Genomic DNA, 23,019 nt, shown 5'->3' with positions numbered 1-23,019 from the left:
CAAAATTATTCAATCAATTCATTTTTTTCTAGAAGTATAAACTAATTCTGGTTTCAACAGAAATAAAATGATAAAAAGTCGGTACCAAAAATTGAGATTCTATCCAACACTGAAGTTGGACATCTCGATCAAACAAGGATGTGTTTCAGGATCACGTTTTAGTACTGGATTAATAGATTGGATAGAACCTTAAATTCAAGAGAATCGAGGATCCATGATTTGAAAAGATTGTATTTACAGGTGCTATAGGATCAGAATATCTGACGCCTGATTTTTTGAATTAATCAAAATCAATTAGCTGTTTAACTTTTCCAAGTTTGTACGAAGATTGAAGATAATTTTTTATTAGTCAATAAAAAATTCAACATTTCCATTTCTTAGTCACCGTTCGACCATCCACGTCTTTTTCTTGAAATCATTTTTCTCTGTTTGTCTTTCCTTTTCACCATTGTCCCTCGCTGATATTCAAATTATGTGCCCCCTTCTTGCCTCCCTTTTCCTCCATTTTTCTTTCTTTCTTTTCATTTTCATGTTCCTTCCCGCATTTACCATTTTTCTTTTTTCATTCTTATTTTCAGTGGTTTGATATTGAATATCACTGTCAAATGTTCGTTTAAAAAAATTGCGCACTTTCTGTTTTACTTATTAATTCGACACAAAGGATTAGAACTGCTCAAAACAACTTCGATAATAGGCAGCGGCATCGATTCATTTGACAAAATGAGTTTTTTTATTAAATAACAGTAGTATTTTGATTGAAATTTATTTTTCTTTTTTCATAACTCTTAAGAAAAAATATAAATCTCCACATTTTTTTCACATTTGTATGTAGTCAAATAATGCGCCCTTCCCCTTTTAGCACTGGTTCTCTTCTGTTTCCTCCCGTTGTTTTTCAATTTTCATTCCCGTGCCTATTATTTCCCTCTTTTTCTTTTTCAATCTTTAAAGCTGTCTTTTGTTTCATGAAACTGTTTTTAGGACTACATTCTTCTTCTTGTTCATCTTGTCAGCTTTAAACGGCACCTGCTCGTCATATTGACTCTAATAAAGATGAATAATGATTCCATCGCTGGTACCACGATTATCAAGAGCGGGGTGAGTGGATATTTCAGCTAAACTGAAATAGTCTATTGGCAAACATTTTCTGCTACATATTTGTATATGTTAGCCACAAAAAGGAAAGATCGGGCTTAACGAGCGCTAATACTGTCACTCATTTGAATAGAAAATATGTAAATGTAGAGAAGATATTGTGAACCAACAAGAAGTGAAAACATTGTCGTTACGGCTTAAACAAATCGGGAATCTTTCTCTGATTGTTAGGTGCAAACGAAATAGAATAAGGAATAGACAGGATTAGGGTAAAACGGGTTTATTGAACGCAGGTTGAAGATACATGATGAAGGGATAATTGGGGAGAAGCCATGAGATCGGGATATGTGGGTATTTATAGTCCTTCCTTGGAATGTAGGGCGGAGCAGCTGTGGAGATCAGAAAGGGAGATCCGGTTATAAGGGAGCGAGCGAGTGCGGCAGATCAAGAGGCGGCCGGGAGAAAGACGTCCTTGGAGGTGGCTCAAGGAGAGGTGACCGTCCCAGCGAGATAGTGAGTGAGCCCACCGAGGCGCAGACGTGGAGAGGCGCGTGGGAGATCTGGAATTGGAATGGTTAGCGAGATATATTGTGTGATGGAGAGAGCATTAGAGATCTGTCCCAGACAGTCTCTAATAGACTTTGGATCTAACTTTCTTTGAGAAATACTGATGAGAGATAGGGCGTCATTCCCGGAAAGTAAAAAAGCAATATCTGAGTCCTTTCCTGTAAGAGATGGGTGACGTCTCTAGGCCAAAGTACAGGACAGCCTAAGGAATATGGATATGCATATTCCTTGCAATAGGCCATACGCGGAACTCCCTTCTCCAGCTGAACTCTTTATCTGTGTATTATCATTGACCAACGTTTTTCACTTTCAGCTCGCTCACTCTATGGAAATCCTAACTAATCGCTTGATTGGTCTTCTTGGCATCCTGCTACTGCTCGTCTTTGTGGCATTGGGTTTAATGGTGTTCATGGGAGCTGCCGGGTACACTGGTGAACAGAAAAATGCTTCACTAAAAATGAAGAACTCGGGAATTGTTTCTGTTGAGGAGAATAAGACTAAAGAGAAGACAAATATGGGAAACTCACCCTGAAGATGCTACCTTTCATAAATTCGAATAAGTTGCTTTCATAATTTAAATAAAGAAGAGTTTTCTTTTTTTCATAGTAGTCTGTTTACTTCTAAACTAGAAACTGGTTCGAAACCAATTCCCATACCTTCCAATCATCTTTAAATCTATGTTTCATGTATGTGCCATTTTAGGATGAAACACCTTCTCCTTCTCCTTTTTGTTTTCTTTTGTCTCACTCAATGTGAGAATAGACCACTCCCGGAATACCATCTTGGCGACTTCGGAAACGCTCTCTTCGCTTGGGAACAAGGTTTCATTCAAGAAATTCAGGTGAGACATCATTTAGTAATTTAGCATTGATTTCCGTGTTACTTTGACAGCTCCTGTGAACGACCATTCACCTGAAATCATAAAAACTATTGCATTTTTAGAGATTGAGACCAGTCGACCCTGAACAAGAAAGTACTACAAACTCAGTTGACCAGGTGAGTCAGTAACAGAAAATAATTAAAAGAATAATGAATAATCGGTTAATCCAGTCTACCCTCAAACTCTGATAATTTGAGATGTTGTAGACTAGCACTTACAGTACCGCTCAAAAGTGTATTACGTTTTGCCTTTTCAGTTGAAAATGCCAAACTTTGAGAAAGTGTCCTAGTATAAATGTCTCACAAAGACATTTTTATCTGATCAAACAGACCAAGAGTAGAGCACCTTTTTTGTAGTTGAAAACTTTTTTGTACAGACACTCCCTGGTAAGTTACATATCGACAAAGTAATTTCTCCCTCAAATCGACCCATTTCAGTGCAAAATAGTGCGATTTTTGAGCTGTCCACTTAAAATTACTATAACTTTAGGAAGTGTCTTTACAAAAAAGTTGTCAACTACAAAAATGGATTTCTACTCTTGGTCTGTTCATTGAAGATCTACTTGATGGGACGAACAGAATTACCATGACACACTCTCAAATTTGGACATTTTCCATTGAAAAAGGCGAAACTTAATACATTTTTGATCGGCACTGTAGTTGTTTTTGAAATCTGATAATTAGATGGCTCCGGGACATTTCGAACCCAAAGCCAGAATTATTAGTCTTAAAATTCGTGTTTGTGAAGATACAGGCCAACGAACGCGATAACTCAAAGACCTCAGTGTCTTTTTGCTCTTTCACTTCTGGAGGCATGGCGCGCGATCACAAAATCAAACTTCAAAAATTTTTTAGGTGCTGATTGAAGAATATAGTTATTTTCTCTTATAAACTCTTTCCAATGCAGGGGAACACAATAATAGCCAGCCAGTGATGACCAAGTTTACAGAACTTCACGTTTGAGGAATTCAATCAGTACATGCAGAAGCTTCGTGTCTTTGCCTTGATTGTCGCCCTTGTCTTCATGTTTCTCATTTTTATTCATGTTATCTACAGCGACATGGTGGCAAGAGGATGGGTTCTTTAGACTCGCAGAGTTTAAACTCTCTATTTCTGTGACATGAACGGTTAAATTATTCATATGTTCAGAATTTTGCGTTTCCTCATAAAGTTGTTTGCAAGTTAAACGTTTTGATTAATTCATTTTTGGAGTTTTCAACACTACAGTTAAATATTGTAATTTTTGTGTTGAGATTTTTTCCGTAAATCGATATCCAATTATTTCGTATTTGGGAAAAATAGTGACAGAATTTCATTAACAGTTGTTTCATTACCATCAAATTTGCATGTATACATATTGTATATTCCACGAGTCATTTTCGGTTTCCCCATTTGTTCCACATCGCTGTTTGCTTCATTCCAAATCCATGATTGCACCAAAATTCATCGTTGCTTTTGTTCTTGTAATCTTCATGACTCATGTCTGCAATGCAGACACCGAACGGGAAATCGAAGTTGCCGACTCTTCCTTGAATCTGGATATAGACGAGGAGAAGGTATTTGAATTGTTTTACTTTTTATTTTCATCAATATCCTCATAGGAAAAAAGGATTTGAGATTGAGAGAGATTGAATCTATTTTGATCTGGGAAATTTTTGGAGATACGTTTCACAAAACTAAATTTTAATAAGAGGCTGTATTGAGATAACATTCAAAATATTATCATGATGCGGGTTGTTTTCAGATTTACTCCACTACCTACGACGAAAATGATTTCAAAGTTCTGAAACATATCTGCACCCTCTTTATTGTGATTCTCCTTGTGGCCATTGTATTTTCGGTGGTCATTAGTCGTTCAGAACATCGCGTGACTGCTGTAAGAGACAGACAATATGTTGCATGGTTGTGAAAATCCATTTAATGAATATTTATATTGTTTTGATGAAATTGAAATATAAAGTTTGTGCTTATTGCAAAATACCGAATATTTTTAATTCATTTCGGCTCATGAAAAAGTATAACTACTTCGAAACGGAGGTCAAACTAGGTCAAGTTTGTTAGTATGAGAAAATAATCAGAAAACAATAAAAAAACAATTCCAATTTATCGGCGTGACTTTCTTCGTTCGATTTTTGAAAGATGTCTGGTGCATTAAAATCTGCCAAGTGCCCCTTTCTGGCAGTGTGTGCAGTGGATCATGTGCTGGACCGGAAAAAATTTCAGATGAGCAAAAGTTCGAGGGATTTTGTTAAACAAAAGCAGACTCAATGCCAACTCAGGTTCAGCTGGCCTTACAACAAAAGTGTAAAAGAGTTCTGAGCGGGTGCCATTAAGATCTCTCATATCTTCTTTTTTCTACATGTGTTGCGCGCAAAAACCCATCAGTTAGAAATAAGTGGTCATCTTCCATCTGTCCTCTTGTTCTTTTGGCTCTTCAGTAGCTTTCATCGACAACCTACTGTACGGTCGTCAACAAATATCTTCCTATTTTTTGAAAATTCAAATTAATTTTTGTATTTTGGATCGGGTTATAGATGTGTTATAGATGCGAATTGCTGAGATAGGTAAGTACTATTGAAACCGAAAATTTTAAACGTAATGCTAATTATATTTTTAAAAAATGATGAAAGTTGGACTGAATAATTTTGAAACAAGATGGACAGAATTTAAAAACTTTGAACGCGTACAAATAAATGGGTTTTCAGACGCGAAGAGGACTCCACGCACTCCGCTCTGACGCATGTACCTACGATGTCATAATGTGGTGAAAAGTAAGTATTTTGTTTTGAGTAGAGTAATGAAAATTTCTGACAAGATACTAATTAGGCGAAAGTCGGATACATTTTTAAAAAGAGGAAAACCAAATGAAACACGCATAATTTTGAATGAATTGGCTTCCAATCCATAAGTTTTTTCGTTCGAAAGCCACTAAAAAATAAATTTCAGGTGAGGCTTCTACTCCACACTCTTCGTTTTAAGCAGGTGCTTGTACCTACGGAGTTACTTGACCAGTTTTGGTAAAGAAGTAAGTAACTGTGAATAAAACCAAATCGCTCCCAGTAACAGATTGACTGTTTCTCAGGGAACTAAGTAGAAATAATTTAAATAGAACAAAAACCTTGAAAAACGCATGATTTGATTTCAGATAACTCAACTGATAAAAAAGGGGCATGCAATCTGTGAACGGAGAAGACCCGACAATTAGAGTAAAAAATGGAATGTGAATTTTTTATTAATTACCCCTACTAAATGGTTTAAAATTAACTGAAAGATAATTTTCAGGAGCCGAGGTTACTGGAAACAAACTCACTCCCTTCTTCAACATCAGATGCCTTCACATATGGTGTCTCGTTGTGTTAAAAGTAAGTAGAATTCAATATAACCAATTCATTCCCGCATGATCAGGTCAAACTAAGAAAATTTTGAAAAATGTTGGTATGATGAGCTGTTAGAAAACCCTTTTCCTTCTTCTATGTCTAACATTCTTGTCATAAATATCATTTTTTCAGATATCTACGGAAACATCCACCGACGAACTCCATCAGCCACCGGAAACAACTATCGGATCGTTTTCCCCCAACTTCTGGCCATCTCAGTGGTCCGTATATTGTAAAATATGTTTTCTTTCTTTCATTTTGTTGCATTTCTAATATAAATATTATTTAAGTGTGTTATCTGAGAACTACAATCACTAGAATCCTATTACAACCCTTGTTTTGGTGTTTTCCTAAAAGTTTAGTAAATCTTGCGCAATTAACAAAAACGTTTGAACATAGGTTGACCAAAAACGTGCACTTAAAGGGGGACACCGGTTTTTTTAAAATTGAGATTTTTTAATATGAATCGGCTCAGAATTTTGTGGAAAAAAGAAAAGTCTCTTGGAGCCATGTCCGAAAATTAGTCTAAAACGAGTTTTGAGGCCTCAAAGTGTCAAAAAAGACTCTCTCGCATGGAATTTTTCATTATATTTCAACGTAAAATTCTTTCGTATAATGAAAAATTCAATGCGAGAGACTCTTTTTTGACACTTTGAGGCCTCATAACTCGTTTTAGACTAATTTTCGGGCCTGGCTCCAAGAGACTTTTCTTTTTTCCACAAAATTCTGAGCCGATTCATATTTAAAAAACTTCAACTTTTGGAATACCGGTGTCCCCCTTTAATCGAGCAGGTTTCCTAATGATTAAAAAACGGAAACACACAGAAATTGATGGTATCAAATCATTTAATTGAAAAACGGATTTTTTCGCTTTTTTCTGGAAATCGGAATTGAAAAAGGAATATCCAATAGTTCGAGAAGTCAATCAAATCAATTGCCAACAAATGCATGGACGAGGGATATATCCGAATCCTCACACTGTGAGAAATGTCAAAATCAATTTGCTTGAGTTTCATTTGGCTTGAAGATTGACGTTGTTCCATTTCTTATTTATTGACGTTTCTTGACAATGCACATTTCTGTAAGAAGTATCAATGACTACGGATAGTTTAAAATTACGGGACAACAAAAGAGAAAAATGACCTGAAATCTTGAACCATTTTTAGGTCAAAGCTGGCACAGCCATTCACCAAGTAGTTGCATCATTCCATCAGGCGTACAAATGCTCGTGAAAGATATTTTTGTCATCTTCGGCAGAAATTGTAGCAGAAGCACGTTGAGTCACAGGATTCAATGGACCAGGACTTGGTGTTGCATACATGGGTTGCTCGCAAGCTGAAACAATGTTTGTGAAATTCGAATTGATAATGAAAGAACTCACTTGGCACAGGAAGCCAAGTCAAATCATTTGCAGTGTTCGCAGGGGAAGTTGTTGGTGCATTGACTGATTTGTTCCTTGTTGGGATAGTTGTTGTTGTCTCATTGAACCTGGCATGTTGAGTGAGCTTATTCCAGGAAGTTGCTGAGTCTGAGCAACAGGTGTTGTACTGGCAGAAAGAGCCGGATTGGCAGCAGAAGCAGATGAGGTAGATGTTGTATCAGAAAGACGTGGGTTACAGGGGCAGCAGCAACAGTGTCAGCAGCATTCGCATCAGCAACTAAAAATTTCAGTCCCAATGATACAAAGAATAGATATTTACAAAAAACTCACTGCTGTTTCGTTTTTCCTGCTTGCGATTGAGCGAGATGCGGATGTTTACCTTTGTCACACCACTAGATCCATGACTCATTGGTTATCGCATTTCTGCGTGATAATTTCTAGCGCCTCCGCCAGACGAGCTTGTATTTCCTCCGTTCCAGCTAGCTGTAGCTGCAGTTTCAGCTTTAGAATCAGCTTCAGAACTCGCTGTTTTAGCTCGTAGTCCGCCAACTCGAACTCCAGAGCTTCTTTTGCGACCTCCTCCTCTATGACGTGTGACTGGTGATGAACGAGCAACGGAGGATGCTGAAAATATTGATTTTATTTTAGAAATTTCAGAAAAATTGAAGCAAATTGATAAATTTGAAAGAATAGATATTTTTCGAGATGTTTCGAGATTTTGAAAAATTTACGTTAAGAGTTAAGGTATATCCTTCTTTTGCCTCTGTTGCAGGAGTAGCGGTAGTTTTTGTTTTTTTCACCTTCAGGTGCCTTCATCACTTTTAGCTACACCCTCTGCAGTCTTCTTTTTCTCCTCATCCTTTTCTTTCTCCTTGTCTTTCATATTCAGCCTCTGCAGCCGGTTTCTCTCTTTTTTCTTGTGCTTAAACTTCTCCTCATTTTGTATTTGATTCCTCATCAGTTTTCTTCGCTTAGCCAAAACAAATGGAAAGGATGAAGATTCGCTTGTCGGCAATATTCTTTCAATTCCTCGTCCGGCGGAGGTTATTGCCTTTCTAGCGTGGAATGCAGAAATTCTAATACATAGATTGCCCCCAGCCAGAAAAGTTGTCCACGCGAATCTTATCTTTAATTAGATGAACACATTGGTTGACAATGCCACGCGTTTGGATGCATTAAGAATTGTTGTCAGTGTTTCATGAAAAACGAAACAAAGATGAACTCAGTTTCTGCGTAGTACATGTTCGTAAGAATGTTCATACGTAATTGAGCATTCCTTTCGCCTATAGATTTTCAGAATAAAACAACCTTCTCGAAGAAGTCAAAGTCAGAACTGATGTCCATACTGTCTATGATCGAAAAGTTCATTATTCGCATCATCCCAATCATGATAGCCACAATTGCGTCAAAATGTTTCTGATACATTTGAAAACCAGGCTTCGGTCCCTCAGTCGCCACGAAGTTGAAGAGAAGATTCATTGGATGCCATCTGCTGATAGTGTTCTCCGAACCTTGATCCATACCAAATCGAAGAGGTTTTGCAACGTATGCTGCACAAAATGAGCCTCATCGTTTGTCAGTACTGCACCATTTGAACATCAATTTAGATCTCAACAGAGCTTCCTTCTTAGCAAACTTCTCACGGAATTTGAATAATCGACAAAGAGCATTTGAAATCGCATCTGGTTTCTCTACGTCGATATTATTCATGCCTCCGAATAAATCAACACAAGTGTCCATTATTTTGCGTAACTGTAGAACGTCCGCCTTATTTGGTAACCATTTCTCTTCAGCTGCCCGGCTGCGACGGACAATCTCGAGATGGCGAAGACGCAGAGTGTCAAGTGCCTCTTTGTTGCCTATAAATTAAAATAACTGTTTTTGTGCAATAAACGAAAACATTTTTTCATTTTTATTCAATCCGATTTTCAGCAATTATTTTCGAAATTCAAGAGATAATCTCTTAAAAATAACCATTTTGTTTGAATGTGACAAATATTAACTCAAATCCACTATAATATCTTACCTTCGGGAACTGGTAACTCGTGAGGATCGGACGGTAAGTAATCCAACGGAGAGCCGCAGAGTTGTGGGAGGATTTTGTGATAACGCGGTTTTTGTTGAATCTATAATTAACAAGTTCACATATTATCGATTGATCCAAACATTTTCTTACCACAAGGTTGCTCCAGAGAAAACTCTCCGGTGTGACACACACACCAGATATTGAATCATCGCTGACATGAGATAAATTTAATTTGGCTGACATGAGATAAATTCGGGAAAATTCGGTTATACCCCCCCACACCGATAGCTTCCCCGCATGTTGGAATACACCCCCCACCAACTGAAAAGTGGGGGGTTATAACTGTGGGGTTGTATAATGGAACAGAAAGTGTGGGGGGTTATAATGAAACCATTAAAGCCCCCCACAGTGGAAAGTGGGGGTTCATATCAAAACACCAGGCAATCTTCTATTATAACCCCCCACGTGTATCAATAAACACCCCCAAAACGCCATGTTGGTATACCACCCCCGGGGGGTGTTTAATAGAATGTCTCCTGAATTTCTGCCTAAGCCTAAGAATTAAGGAAAATCAGCTTCCAGGGCGCTAAGCTTATGGGCGGGGCGAGAGTAAGCTCCAGGGTGTCCTGTTTTAAGGTAATCACTACTTCCAGGGCGCTGAGCTTAGGGGGTGTGTAATAGAATGATACGGGAATTTCAGCCTAAGCCTAAGAATTGTGGAAAATAATCAAATATTCAATTTGACTGCCAACAATGATACTCAGTCATTGGGGGGCCTATATCAAAATGATGCTCACATTACAATATATATCCCCACATCTAATTGAAATTTGGGGGGTTATATTGTAATGTGTGGGGGTCTATAATAGAATGTTCATAATATAGTCCCAACATTCCAATAAACACCCCCATCCAAATGACTAAATCACGCATTGTGGGGGGTGTATTCCAACGTTTACCCAGGGGGGTGTATAACCTAATCTTACGGGGGTCTATAATAGAATGTACCCATAAATTCCATCATGATAGTATTCTTTGAATTCCGGGTGAGTTCCTGTTTTCTTTGCCCATTCGATGTCTCTCAAAGGTCTCAAACAAATTTCTTCGGCAATTGCATGCATTTCCTTTCCCTTCCTTGAAAGATGAAATCATCGGGAAAATCTGTATTGAGCTCTCGAACAACTATTGCCGACATGTCGATTGGAGGGTTCTCAGTAGCTTCACCATCTTTGTCTGTCTGGTCAGAACTATCGGCATATTTATCTTTCTCTGTTGTTTCTTTTTCTTCACCAGGTTTTGAAGTCTTCGGACTTTTCTCCGATCTAGGTATTGACGCCTCATTGTTCGTTAGTCTGAAGTTTCGTCCTCATCTTTCTTCTCCTTTGGGTTTTTACTTCTTTCATTGTCCTCTTCTTTCTTCTCACTGTCCTCATCTTCTTTCTCGTTTTCTGGAGCTCGCTTGGCAAATATACGAGTTCAACTGGCGGTTCCGGTGGCTGAGCTTCTAACGGTGTTGGGTTAGAAAAGTCTCAATTACGTCTTCGTCATCTGATTATATAGTAATTGCACTTCCACCAAGTCGTTTCCATAGATGACATGTGAAAAATCCGATAATGATGAAACGAACATTGAGCTCAGTTCGCTTTTCCTACAAAAACTCGGGCTCATTTTTTTAATTGTATGGATGTGGAAAGCGCTTTGGTATGAGCCGAGGTGGAGGCGGTGAGAGTAAAACTGAATAGGAGACATGAGTCATTGAATACTCATTATAATCCATTGGGACCTTTTTGATGTGAAAGAAGGAGCAGTCGATTTTTTCCAGCTTAATAGTATTTCTGTTCACAGCGGCTGCGTTTTTTGTCATATCAATTTCCGCTTGTCTTTCAGCTACTCTCTTTGCTATCTCTTCCTTCCATGTTTCTCTTTGCTTGTAGATCTCTTTAGCTCCTTCCTCAGGTGTCCGTTTGTCGTCTTTGTCCTCGAAATATGGTTCATCCGGAAGTTCATTAAAAAAGTTTATGAGATCTTCAGCGTGAATAGATGAGACAGAAGTGCTATTTGAAATCATATCCTTGCATCTTTTGTTGGAAACTGATTTTCCAGCAGCAAACCAACTGAAAATAAGATACATTGTATATGAGAGATCTAATAGGGTAGCAACTCACGTTCCGTTTTCATCAAATTCGTCTTCATTTTTAAATAAATAAGTTTCAAATGTGCGACGCGCGTCTTCTGTAACACTCCGTGTGCGTGACAGTACAACGTGGACGCTCGTTCTCTAGCACTTCAGTTTCCAGGGATTTTCCAGTTTAGAGCCCCACAAGCGGCATGACGAGTAAATATGCATTTGGTTGTTTAGCGGATCACCTGAAAATCAATACAATTACTACTGAAATTGTGGTTTTCTGAAACAAAAATATAGGAAAACTACCTTTTACACAGTTGAAAGTGCAGATGAATTCTAAATAAAAATGAGCCATTTTTGTAGTGATATGATCCAAATTTCAGTGAAGAAATGAAGGACATCGGTGGTTGATTGTTATGTACCTTGTGAACCGGATAAAGCAGTTGGAATGACATCTTATCTCTTTCGGATGGTACTGCGGGAAGAAGGATCTGAACACTTTTTTCATGAAAATTTACGACTGACTAGAAAATGCTTACGAAAGAGTTATATCACTCCTCACACCAATCAAAAACTCTTTTCATAATTTCGAATCATTCGATGATGAAAATTCACATAGTCACGAGTCAACATCCTGACCTGGTCCACCATGAACTTGAATACGAAATTGTTCTTGTCTCTTCTCAAATCAATGTGAACGGTGCATTCTGGAAAAACAGGTCTATTATCTGTTGTTTTTTTCACTGATAATTCAATATCTAACGCGTTGAGAATTCCCCTTGTAAACTGGTCTGATATCGTGAATAAGTGGGTTACTAGAGTAGTGTCAAGAATGAGTAATTGCGTCAGAACAATATCAAAATGGGGAACAAGACGAAAACTTTGACTTGAATGCAATGTTATTTTCACAGTTTAGATTTTGTCCTCATTTTCACAGTTTAGATTTTGTCCTCATTTCAGAATGTTCAAAAAAATTTACTTACTTTGAGTTGGGTGGATTCTAAATACGCCAAAGTAGCCAACTCCTTCCGAAACAGGTTATTGACTGTGATTTTGTGTATTTAATGCTTGAATATGCTGTTAGCCGGATCTTTCCAAAAGTTAACCGCACATTCTGCGTATAATATGATGTTGAGCTCTCTGAAATGAGTGAAATAGATGTTTCTGTCAATTTTGGGCAAAAGTGGTCAAAAATTACGTTTCTTTTTGAAAAACTAACCAAAAAGCTGTAATTCAGCATGTGCCTCATTTTTCGGGATGAAAAATTCTCAAAAACGTTAAAAATAGAACAAATTCATTATATATCGATCGTCGGTCGGTGTCGAGGGGAAAGGGAGACTACCTTTTCTCTGCGTCTAACCCTCTCTAAAGGGTGCAGATGGAGCGCAAATACATTTTTATACATAAAGAAAGAATTGCCAACAAGAAAAAAAATTAAACACGGTTGAAAATAAAGTTAAATACAAAAAAATTAAGTTACACCTCGGAAGACAAAGCCGATATCAAAAATGAGTGATATATTTAATTTTTTTAAATAAAAACATTTTATTTCATCAAATATAAAGATTTTTGTGACGAACTGGACTGATGTGAATGGTGAAATAATTGAACCAGAATACGTCGCATCTTCCAAATGCATAACGGATGGGCTCCAAGTCGTGGACTCACATTCGCCAAGCATTCTCAAACCACCGCTGTTCCACAATGTCGACTTTGGGAAAAATGATATCTTCTTTATGTTCAAGGAAACGAACGTGCCAGTGGACAAAATCTCGGACAACCAGAATCTAGTTCTTTAAATTCAGCACGATGCCATTCATGTTCTGCCATATGAACAACGTCTGCCACGTTGTCAGCCGTAATGACTGCTCTTTCTGGCTTTCAATTGATGAACCAATGACTACAATGATGAATCCAGTCACCGGATCAGCAATTCGTCCATACATTTCTCATTGTGCTGTCTGTGAATTTCCAACTGCTCCTGGGTATCCTGGTGTTGCTGGGAGTCCTGGAAGTCCAGGGTTCACCCTGGAATCATGAGTCTCCGCCAACTCCTGGTGGTCCGTTAAGTCCTGGTGGTCCTGGATAACCACCTTGCCCAGAAGCTCCTGGATATCCGGTCTTTCCTGGTGGTCCTGGAAGTGCTGAAAAACCAAACAAGTAAACACAAACCGATAGGAAAACGTACCGTTATCTCCTGGAAGTCCTGAATATCCCTTCTCTCCTGGATATCCATTGTTTCCTGGTAAGCCTGTTGGGTTTCTGACTAACATTGTCATTGGTCCTGGCATTCCTGCAAACCCTGGCCGTCCTGGAGGTCCGTCGAGTGCGTCACGTCCTGGGAATTCATCATCTCCACGTGATTACTTAAGTCCTGGAATTCCCGGTTGTCTGGGAATCCGTTCTTTCCGGAGCATCCTTGTTTTCCTGGAACTCCTGGATATCCGTTGCTTTTTAAACGTCCTGGTGCTTCAGGGTAACCATCATCTCCGCAATCTCCCTCAGTTCCTGAAACTCCGTCGAGTCCTGGAGTTTCCGGCTGTCCAGGAAGTCCATTGTGTTCGCGTTTTTCATCGATTCCGGTAAAAGCACGTTCTCCTGGATAACCAACTTGTCCTGGTTCTCCTGGTACTCCTGGATGTCCTGGTTTTTCGTATTGTCTTGGGGTTTCATGTTCTCCGTGGAGTCCTGGTCCTCCTGGAAGTCCATCAAGACCTGGATAACCACCTTGTCCTAATTGCCCTGGTGGTCCATAAGTGGTTTGTCCTGGTGCTCCTGGATAACCATCATCTTCTGGAAATCCCAAATGTCCTGCTGATCCTAGAAAACCTGGTTGACCATCTAATCCTTTTCTCCCTTCAATCCTGGACCTCCGTCTTGTCCGCAAAGTCCTGGAGGACCGTTCTTTCCTGGAAATCCTGAGTATCATTTCTCTCCTTTACTTTTTTGTTGTCCTGAATATCCTGGTTGTCCTGGTGCGCTCGAAAATACTTCTTCTCCACATTCTCCTTCTAGACCTGGGGCTCCTGGAACTCCGTCGTTTTTTTGACATCCAGGGAGGCCTGGTTGTCCTGATTTTCCTTTGAGTCATGTCATTCTGGTGATTCCTGGGTATCATGGTAGACCCCGTCGAGTCCATCATATCCAGCATCTTCTGATTGTCCGTTTGGTCCTAGAAGTCCTGGATAGCTGTCTACATTCTCTCCACGCTCTCAATTCAATCTGTCTGGTCCTGGGTATCCGACCTGAAGTTATTTTAATTTATTCGATGTTCAGAAATAAAATAAATCCACTTACATCTCCTGGCCGTCCTGAGTAGGCAAGGATTTCCTGGCAATTCTGGTGATCCGGAATCTTCTGGATCTCCATTCAATCCTGGGGGACCATCAACTCCAGGGAGTCCTGGAAGTCCATCTTGTTCTTGTTCTACTGGATATCTATGGAGTCCATCTTGTCCGCTAGATCCGTCCTCTCCACATTCTCCTTCAAGTCCTGGAAGTCCGCTCTCTCCGTGTTCTCCGCGAAGTCCTGGGAATCCAACAAGTTCATCCTCTCTATACCTGGTGCTCTTTGACGTTATCGTGGAGTTTTTCCTGGAGTTGCTGGTAGACTCCTTGATGACGTAATTTATCGTGGTCTTTCTGACGAAACATCCACTGAAGGCGAAATAATTTGGGTGTTCTTTGGTTGAGGCGACGTTGAACATTTGGCATTTTTGGCTGGTAGAAACATGCTTCGCCTCCTCTCATAAGTTGCTGATAGTTGCAAATGACGTTGTTGAAACGAATTCGTGAAATGTCACAGTGGTTGGACTTGGACTTCACAAGCTTTTCTGAATATTTGAAGTCGTTGAAAGGCCAGTTTCAGCAATTTATTTTCCACTATCCGCACACATAGAGCTGATGAGCCACTATTTATCCTTGAGCAACTTCTTACTAGTAGAGTCCATTCATTTGCTTGGTAGGCCTTGAGAGATGGATAAGTTTTTTTTTTTCTCTAGAGAGTAGGGCAGAGATAATTCAGCATTATTCGAAAAAAACAGCGTTGTCGCGCCACTTCTTGCTCGTGGTTCTCCAGGAATTTCTAGCCTGAAAACAAATTTTTAACGGAGAGTATCAGATTTGGTTCTGTTATGCATTCTAACCGCAAAACCGCCAAAATTGGATATTGTCTGTCCACATTATCGCATTCTTGATCCGCTTCTTTACATTGCAATGTGTTTAGGTAGCAAATTCAATGCTTTTACAGTCCATTGAATGATTCTTTCGGAAAAGAAACTGCTGGCACATCTTTACAGACGAATGGTAGATATCGGAAATATATCCACAAATATTTCAATCGTCTAGAGAATCACCACGATTTCTCCGAGTCTGAAATAAGGAAATTTGGGAATATCCTAGGTTTTTGATACTCACCTTCATTTCTTTCCAAAATCATGAAAAAAACCGAAAGCATTCCAGTGGTTTTCAAATTGACAGCAACACAACAAACTGTTGGCAAGGTAGAGGAACCTGAACAAACTGGTGATAAATTCTTCAGAAAAAGCGGACTGTCGTAATGTTGATCGTGTAGATTCTCTCGAACAACTGAGAGTAGCAATAACCTGAAAGAAATCACGTCAGTGAGTTTTTAGATAAAGATTATAATTTCTCGTTTACTAATAGATAATATTTGGCATAATCAGAATATTTAGAAACTACAATTACTTCTAGCAGCGGCGCGCAACCCACTGAAATAGGTTGGATTGATCACGCTGAAGAGTTTTCAAATTCACGGAATACCCACCTCATCATTATTGGAAGCCCCTGTCAAGAAATCTCAAATTTTTTATCATTATCCTTGGATACGGAAGTATGTAAACATGCAACAACTTCTCATTTCTTGGGTTTGGTAAATGATTTGGAGCGTTCATTCCTTGTTTCCTCTAGCCTTGCTTAACAGAAGAACGGCTTGAATTTTTGGAAAACTCCTTCTTGGGCGATGGTCACTTCAGCCTACAGCTTTTTGAGCTCTTCGTCGTTACGGATGACGAATTGAAGATTTCTTGGAGCGATACGGGTGTTCTTGTTGTCACCGGCAGTGTTTTCAACCAACTCGAGGACTTTAAGTCCGACTTTTGATTAGCGGGACTTGGCTTTTGCATCGTTATTGTCTTTTTCTCCTTTTATCTAACAGACATGGCGACGCTGAATTGATTGGTAGCAGTGAGGTACTATGGTTCAAATCCTACTGCAGCAAAACGGTGTCCTTGGCGACAATTTGTATATTGGAAAAAGGTACTTCAGTTTTCGTACACTGTTGTTTGCCTGAAACGTTGAAAATATGAATGTTATGTGCAGAGCCACAAATCGCCCTGAGTACCATGAATAATAATTTAAAACTCACCAAAACAGACTTCCCGAGCATCAGCAAATGTTATTTATGTTATTTCTCGATCGAAACTTCTTTGAGTCTGTTGAAAGCATAGAAAAAACCGGCGAATAACTTGAATATCGATCCACAATCGCCGGATCGTCAGGCGGACTCTCCGATTTTCTCTGCGGCATCCACTCTCTAACGCGTAGCGATGGGGCGCATTTGCCTCATTCTTTGCATTTGGACCACATCGAACAATGAATAATACCATTAATGAAATCAAACATCTATTGAAGTTTAGAATATCAGGCATTATCAACAAAAAAAGGAGAGTTTGACCTCGAAAAAGTGCAACAAAGTTAGAAAAACTTTAATGAAAATACCCTTTCTCAGTCAAAGCTCGTGGAAGAAAAAAAAATGGACTTAGAATACAATTGGAAAATTAAAGTTTTTGAACTGGAAACATCGAAACTGGAATGAAAACCTGAGATATCATTTAAAAAACAGAAAAACCAAGTGCTTGATGAAACTAAAGGAAAATGTTCAATTCAAAAAACAGTAATCTTATTTTTCAAATGAAATACTATAGTAATAGTCGATACGTTAAAAAAAACATCCGGACATCGATGTTCGCTGATTGAATTGACAAATTTGAGAAAAAATGTGTTGAATGTCAGATATTTGCAATATTATCGAATAATAGATTGCATTCTAAACGTTTTTCAGATAGAAATGTCGAAAAAAGAGTTTTTCAGTGATTCGATTGCAAGTAAATAATGATTTTCAAACAAAAAAATTGTCGGAGGGTGTGAACGGCAATACGGAAATATGTTCGACAGATTGAAATTACATGAAAAACCCAAAGATACCTATTTTCTTAAGAGAAACTTTCAGAAAAGAAAAGCTCTGTGGCAATATGATTGGTATGAAACAAAAAATGGAAAAGTGGTATCCTATAGAAAACAAACGAGAAGACTGAACTATACAGCTAGCTATGAACGAGGGACGGATAATGTATGATTCATAATTTCGACGTTCTGGAACATGCGGAAAAATTTTAGACATTCTAAAGTATGAGTCATCAACTGACAGTTTTCCACAAAAACAGAACGTTCCAGAAGTCCCATTTCTATTTTTTCTGTTCCATGATAACACTTGATCAAAATATACAAATACAACCTCATTTATCTTGAAGCGTTACAAAATTTTAACCCATTGAGTTTACAAAACACCTTTCCATACAAAAAAATTTTAAAGTTTTCCCATGTTCTCCTTTCCTCTATTCTCTATATAATCTAACTTTCTTTCAGTATGAAACTTGAACACATTTTCCTTGTTTTTTTCATCATTTCGTCAATCATCATCGAGGGAGAATCATTTATCTTGAAGAAGATGATTGAGAAACCTGAGGTAAGGAAAACGTGTTTTTTTAAGTAAAATTTAAAAAAAAAACCCTGACAATTAAGTTAAGGCAGTGGTATGAGATATAAAGGTTAATTTTTAGATTCATCAAAAAGTCAGTCTGCGCAATAAATATAATCTCCATACTATCGGATCTGATCTTCAATTCACCGTTGTGAAACGACTTGATTATGAGGTAAATAATTTGAATTTCAGATTGTCGTCTTTAAGTAACTAGGACTTCGTAACATCAAAAATTATTTTCAGAAATCTACTTCCGCTAAGAAGAAATCACGATCCAGAAAGTATCGTTTTGTACCCTCTTTGCTCGCTTCCAACGTCATGTTCTTGATGGTTTTCGATGTGTGCATTTTCATTCGTCTCATGGAGCAAATATAAACTGTCATCGCGCTCATTATTGATATTTTCTGAGAACTAACCAAATGTGTTATAATTTTCCGCTATTTTTTACTGAAAATTGATTCAAATTTTACTTTGAACAATACGCCTGTTATCTTTTAGATTTGAGTGAAGTTATAAGCTCTCATTTTATTTTCTCATAAAGTTTATTGCTTAATTGGTATAAGCATGTTTACTACTAACAATCAACAAATCTTCCTGTGTATTTATTTGCTGTCAATTGTATCTCTCTCTGTATTGTGTATGGTTTGCATCGTGTGCTCTTCTAAACAATTCTTTCGAATTGCTTGAGTTTTTAGACTCACCTCCGCATGTCACTGTGTTGCCGCGTTGACTTACATAAGCGAGCATAAGTGAGTATACCTCCACACTTTCATATGTATCTCAGCTAAAACAAGTCCGTTTTGCATAAATTTTTTTTCAAAAATAGCTAAAATACACAGTAAAATAAATATTAATTTTTTGTTTAAAGTTATCAGCTGACTTCTGAGATTATCGATTTTTCCTGATCTTGATTTGAAAATCGGATAATTTTTATTTATTTTTGAACTGGCCCCTATGATTTTTTGAGTCCAAAATGTTGAACAACGTTCATTAAGAATGTTGATAGCTATAATACGCATCCTTTCCAGCATTATTCGGCTCATTCGGACCATTTTGTGATGAGTTATAACAATTAAGCCAAACATACCGGTTTGTTCTTCTGGAGCTGTAGCACGATAGTCAAGATGCACAGAAAGATTTTAACGTTATATTTTGTTTTTATGAACGTTACTCACCATTTGCAACACCAAAATCATAGGGTTCAGTTCAAAAATAAAAAGTTTTTTCCAGACTTTCAAATCAAGATCAGGAAAAATGAAAATCTCAGAAATCAGCTAATTACTTTAAACAAAATTTACTGGATATTTTTTACTGGATATTTCAACTATCTTTGAAAAAAAGTTTATGCAAAACGGACTTGTTTCAGCTGAGATACATATGAAAGTATGCAGGTATACTTACTTATGCTCGCTACTGTACGTACACGCGCGTATTTTTCGTCGCTATTTTTTGTCAATTTTGTTTTTAAATGGAGAACTTCGGCACTCTTGGGCGCTGGCGGAGGCACGTTAGGTGACCTGTTATTATCGTTTATGGTTTTTTTTCTCTCTTGGATTTTTGGATCACTTTTAAAGTTTTACTGCATTTTAAGTGGATTTTCAGCCGGTTGGCTTGGAATAAATTGGTTATTCCTCAAAAAACTGTTTTTTGGGTTGTGTTAGCGTGTTTCAGTTTCCAGTTTGTGCCAAAATAGGTTTTGACATAAAATAGAGCGATTTTATCGTGAAATTCGTCGTTTCTCTCGCATTTTGTGTGTTTCTCGTTATTTTAGCTGAAATTTCCCTAGTTAAATGCCGTGTATCAAGTTGAAGGACAGGCTTGTAAATCAAAATGTGGTACCGTATCCTATGTACGTAGTTCCTGGCGAAATACAAGTCTCACATCGATTTGAAAGGTTGTGGAGCCATGACAGTAGTCAAATATACGTTCAAATACGTCAACACAAAGACTGCTAGAACTATTTTTTGATTTGAGTGGTTGATGGAAAAAAAATCAAAACCAAGCAGTAGCTGGCTGGATACTTGCGCAGTTTGTGCGCCAGACGCCATGCACCATCAATTGAAATTCCCCATGTCTTACAGAAGTGTCAAAGTGCTTCAACTTGCCGTCCATCTCTTAGATAATTAATTCATTGTTTTTCGACAGAGACAAGAGTTGAATGCAGATACTAGAGCTTAATCCAGGAAAACAGTAACAAAATCAGTTTATCAAATAATAAGGGAAATTTCAACAATTCAAACAATTCATAGTTATATATAAATTAATTATGTATACAATGCGGATGCCAGACACACATTGCAATGCAGCGGAAGTTTTCATAGCTGCCAAAATTATAAATTGTCGCTTTCGTGCCATCTTGTCTATAAAAATCTTTGCCACCTTCAAATGGAATCAATTTTTCATCCTGGTTTTTGAACCATCTGATTTGATCAGCAGGGACTTCTGTGAAATGCACATCTTTCAGAATGTCGGTGTCGATGAACGCTCTATCTGAGAAATCGAGAAGTTTCAATAGTTCCATGCGGGGATTGGACCCTTTAATCCAATGTTTTATGAATCTGTTAACTGACTTCGCCGTCCAATTAGCTTCACATACTTTGATAGTTTTACTATTGAACAGAAGAAGGTCATCTAGAATGATGGTTGACGGATGATCTCTATTCAAATAGATTCTCAGCATATCATAATTCCGAATCATTATGTTTTCCGGTTTCTTCAAAGTCTCGAAAACACCAAGTCCTAAATGAAGGTACTTCGAATGGAAATTGCTCAATAAATAATCGATATCAAATCCAGTATCACTTGAGACCGAAAGTTTGTTGATAGAAATCATAGAGTCCTTAATTTCCTCAATACTAAAAATGGAGGAACTTCTAGAGAAGTCAAGGTGCGGGATTTCAGAGAAGTGGAAGATAGTCATGAAATGCTGGATCCAATTTTTCACAGTTAGTCTTTCCATATACCACTCTGCTTTCGATGAAACTCCGTCAAAAATCAACAATTCCACGTTATCCGGCAGGGCAAACACATCTGCTTCCACTTCATCTACTTCTTCTTCGTCTTGAACTTCTTCTACATCTTCATCAATATTTTTTTTCAGAAAATAATAAAATTTCCATTCCATTCGTTTCGTTCCGATTGACATGTTCATATGAACAAAATCTCCAATATATATACTCAATTCATCACACTTCAAATTCATCAACTCAATCGATTTCTTTGCTCTTTTTGAGAGGAACGAGAGGTTTAAGCTGTAAATTTCAATTTCATTCAACTAAATCAGCAACAAATTTACTTACAATTCACCGTAATCCATTGATTTGACAACATGAAGTATCGCTGCAGTGGGCAAATTGAGAAGAGGGAAAGAATACGTCATTGCTGAGGCTAAGAATGGTCGAATGAATGGAAAGAAACGTCAGTGACGACTCAGAGGATGAGGTGTGAATCGATAATTACGAAGGACAGATTTTTTGAGTAGTGGGAACAATGCCTGATTATATCTGTCAGATTCCCAGAGCAATTACTCAAGCATTGTTTATTGGAGCGTATTTGCATCAAAAGGAAACAAAGAGACCCTCACACCTTTCACCAGGATGTTCAGAATATCTAAGAATCCCAAAGTCAATGATATTTTGAACTGCAGAAATAACTGAAAACATAATACTTTTCATGCTTTATCCACGAGAGTCCATTTCTGCAGTCAAAACCTTCTAAATGTCTATGAGAGCCGAGTTCTAAGCTCTCAAACTTTTCAAATGGGGGAGCTTTTTCACATGGAATTTCAAATCGGCAAATAGTATACGCAAGATATTTTTATTTTTGCGACGTACGAACACAGGTAAACCGCTGGGGAACAAAAATGGAACCGTGCTATAGCGTATATGCGACCGACTTGGAATTCCATGTGAAAAAGCTTGACCATATGAAAATATGAAAAGTTTTTTTGAGAGCTCATAATTCGGCTCGCTGTCGCATTTAGCAGGTTTTGACTGCAGAAATGGACTCCCGTGGTCGAAAATACTAAAGCCAACTTTATAGGTCGTTTGAAAGTGACGTCTCCAAAGACTAATTTTGTGAGCATTTTACCGGAGCGGATATTGTGTGGATATTTGAGAATTTGAAGAGACCCAGCAATATTGTGCATACTCAAAAGGAGTTTTTACGGTATACTCCCTGCTTCCTTCAAGGTGCTGTAATAGTTTTGAAATTGTTTTCAAATATACAAAAAAGGTTGGGAGCTTGATTAGTCGTTGTCATTATCCTTTTTCCTTTTTTTGGAAATGGGCATGTCTTTGTTAATTTTCTCTGCATAATTGCTACTCAACAAAGCCAGATTTCTTGATAATATTACAGAAGGGAGATTGGAATATTATATATTCAGATTCAGAAGCATTGAAAAGAGAGCACTTGTGAGGCAATTTCTGGTGAAGAAAAGCGTATTGCGAGAAGCAGACGAATTGTATGGTATGGCCGGTTGCGGAAAAACATGTCCGAATCAGAGGTGAGAGATGAGGGATGACTACATGGCTCAAGGAGGTGACGCTCATGGAGTGGATGTCGCACATGACGTGCTGCTGCGTTAAAGACAGAACTTTCAATTAATATTACCGGCTTGGAACTGTGCATCTGACTTTGTGGGGACTGTCATTGACAGGGCATGATAGAAATCGCACCTTACATCCATTAGATGCCATCCTGCGAGAAATAGGTCGAAAAGAACAATTCCAATGAGCAGTGACAGTATATCAATTGACCACCTGAGAATAACAAATGATCCTTACACTTTATT

General features: G+C 38.1%; 8 protein-coding genes across 8 annotated transcripts; 4 read left to right on the top strand and 4 right to left on the bottom strand.

Moving 5' to 3' along the window:
- Positions 1-1,984: 1,984 nt before the first annotated feature.
- On the top strand, positions 1,985-3,625 carry GCK72_022843 (uncharacterized protein; the record flags this gene model as incomplete). Its single annotated transcript, XM_003102834.2, has 4 exons — positions 1,985-2,082; positions 2,362-2,500; positions 2,602-2,655; positions 3,488-3,625. 4 exons carry the CDS (start codon positions 1,985-1,987, stop codon positions 3,623-3,625), a joined length of 429 nt encoding a protein of 142 aa, XP_003102882.2.
- A 340-nt stretch (positions 3,626-3,965) lies between these two features.
- GCK72_022842 (uncharacterized protein) lies at positions 3,966-7,505 on the top strand (the record flags this gene model as incomplete). The annotated part of the gene is made up of 6 exons (XM_053735094.1): positions 3,966-4,094; positions 4,283-4,414; positions 5,485-5,555; positions 5,821-5,900; positions 6,048-6,136; positions 7,431-7,505. The coding sequence occupies 6 exons, from the start codon at positions 3,966-3,968 to the stop codon at positions 7,503-7,505; spliced, it is 576 nt and encodes a 191-aa protein (XP_053578660.1).
- On the bottom strand, positions 7,126-8,817 carry GCK72_022841 (uncharacterized protein; the record flags this gene model as incomplete). Its single annotated transcript, XM_053735093.1, has 4 exons — positions 7,126-7,250; positions 7,297-7,443; positions 7,752-7,920; positions 8,605-8,817. 4 exons carry the CDS (start codon positions 8,815-8,817, stop codon positions 7,126-7,128), a joined length of 654 nt encoding a protein of 217 aa, XP_053578659.1.
- Positions 8,818-8,862: 45 nt separating this feature from the next.
- GCK72_022840 (uncharacterized protein) lies at positions 8,863-9,565 on the bottom strand (the record flags this gene model as incomplete). Its single annotated transcript, XM_053735092.1, has 3 exons — positions 8,863-9,155; positions 9,323-9,422; positions 9,473-9,565. 3 exons carry the CDS (start codon positions 9,563-9,565, stop codon positions 8,863-8,865), a joined length of 486 nt encoding a protein of 161 aa, XP_053578658.1.
- Positions 9,566-10,994: 1,429 nt separating this feature from the next.
- GCK72_022839 (uncharacterized protein) lies at positions 10,995-11,453 on the bottom strand (the record flags this gene model as incomplete). Its single annotated transcript, XM_003102950.2, has 1 exon — positions 10,995-11,453. One exon carries the CDS (start codon positions 11,451-11,453, stop codon positions 10,995-10,997), a length of 459 nt encoding a protein of 152 aa, XP_003102998.2.
- Positions 11,454-13,256: 1,803 nt separating this feature from the next.
- On the top strand, positions 13,257-13,487 carry GCK72_022838 (uncharacterized protein; the record flags this gene model as incomplete). The annotated part of the gene is made up of 1 exon (XM_053735091.1): positions 13,257-13,487. One exon carries the CDS (start codon positions 13,257-13,259, stop codon positions 13,485-13,487), a length of 231 nt encoding a protein of 76 aa, XP_053578657.1.
- Positions 13,488-18,113: 4,626 nt separating this feature from the next.
- GCK72_022837 (uncharacterized protein) lies at positions 18,114-18,602 on the top strand (the record flags this gene model as incomplete). Its single annotated transcript, XM_003102877.2, has 3 exons — positions 18,114-18,212; positions 18,307-18,399; positions 18,471-18,602. The coding sequence occupies 3 exons, from the start codon at positions 18,114-18,116 to the stop codon at positions 18,600-18,602; spliced, it is 324 nt and encodes a 107-aa protein (XP_003102925.2).
- Positions 18,603-20,487: 1,885 nt separating this feature from the next.
- Positions 20,488-21,606, bottom strand: GCK72_022836 (uncharacterized protein; the record flags this gene model as incomplete). Its single annotated transcript, XM_003102956.2, has 2 exons — positions 20,488-21,478; positions 21,527-21,606. 2 exons carry the CDS (start codon positions 21,604-21,606, stop codon positions 20,488-20,490), a joined length of 1,071 nt encoding a protein of 356 aa, XP_003103004.2.
- Positions 21,607-23,019: the final 1,413 nt, after the last annotated feature.

This window comes from Caenorhabditis remanei, chromosome X (genome assembly GCF_010183535.1).
Source record: "Caenorhabditis remanei strain PX506 chromosome X, whole genome shotgun sequence".
Lineage (NCBI taxonomy): Eukaryota > Metazoa > Nematoda > Chromadorea > Rhabditida > Rhabditidae > Caenorhabditis > Caenorhabditis remanei.
Note: the sequence above shows the minus strand (reverse complement) of the source record. Positions and strands in the feature narration are given on the sequence as shown.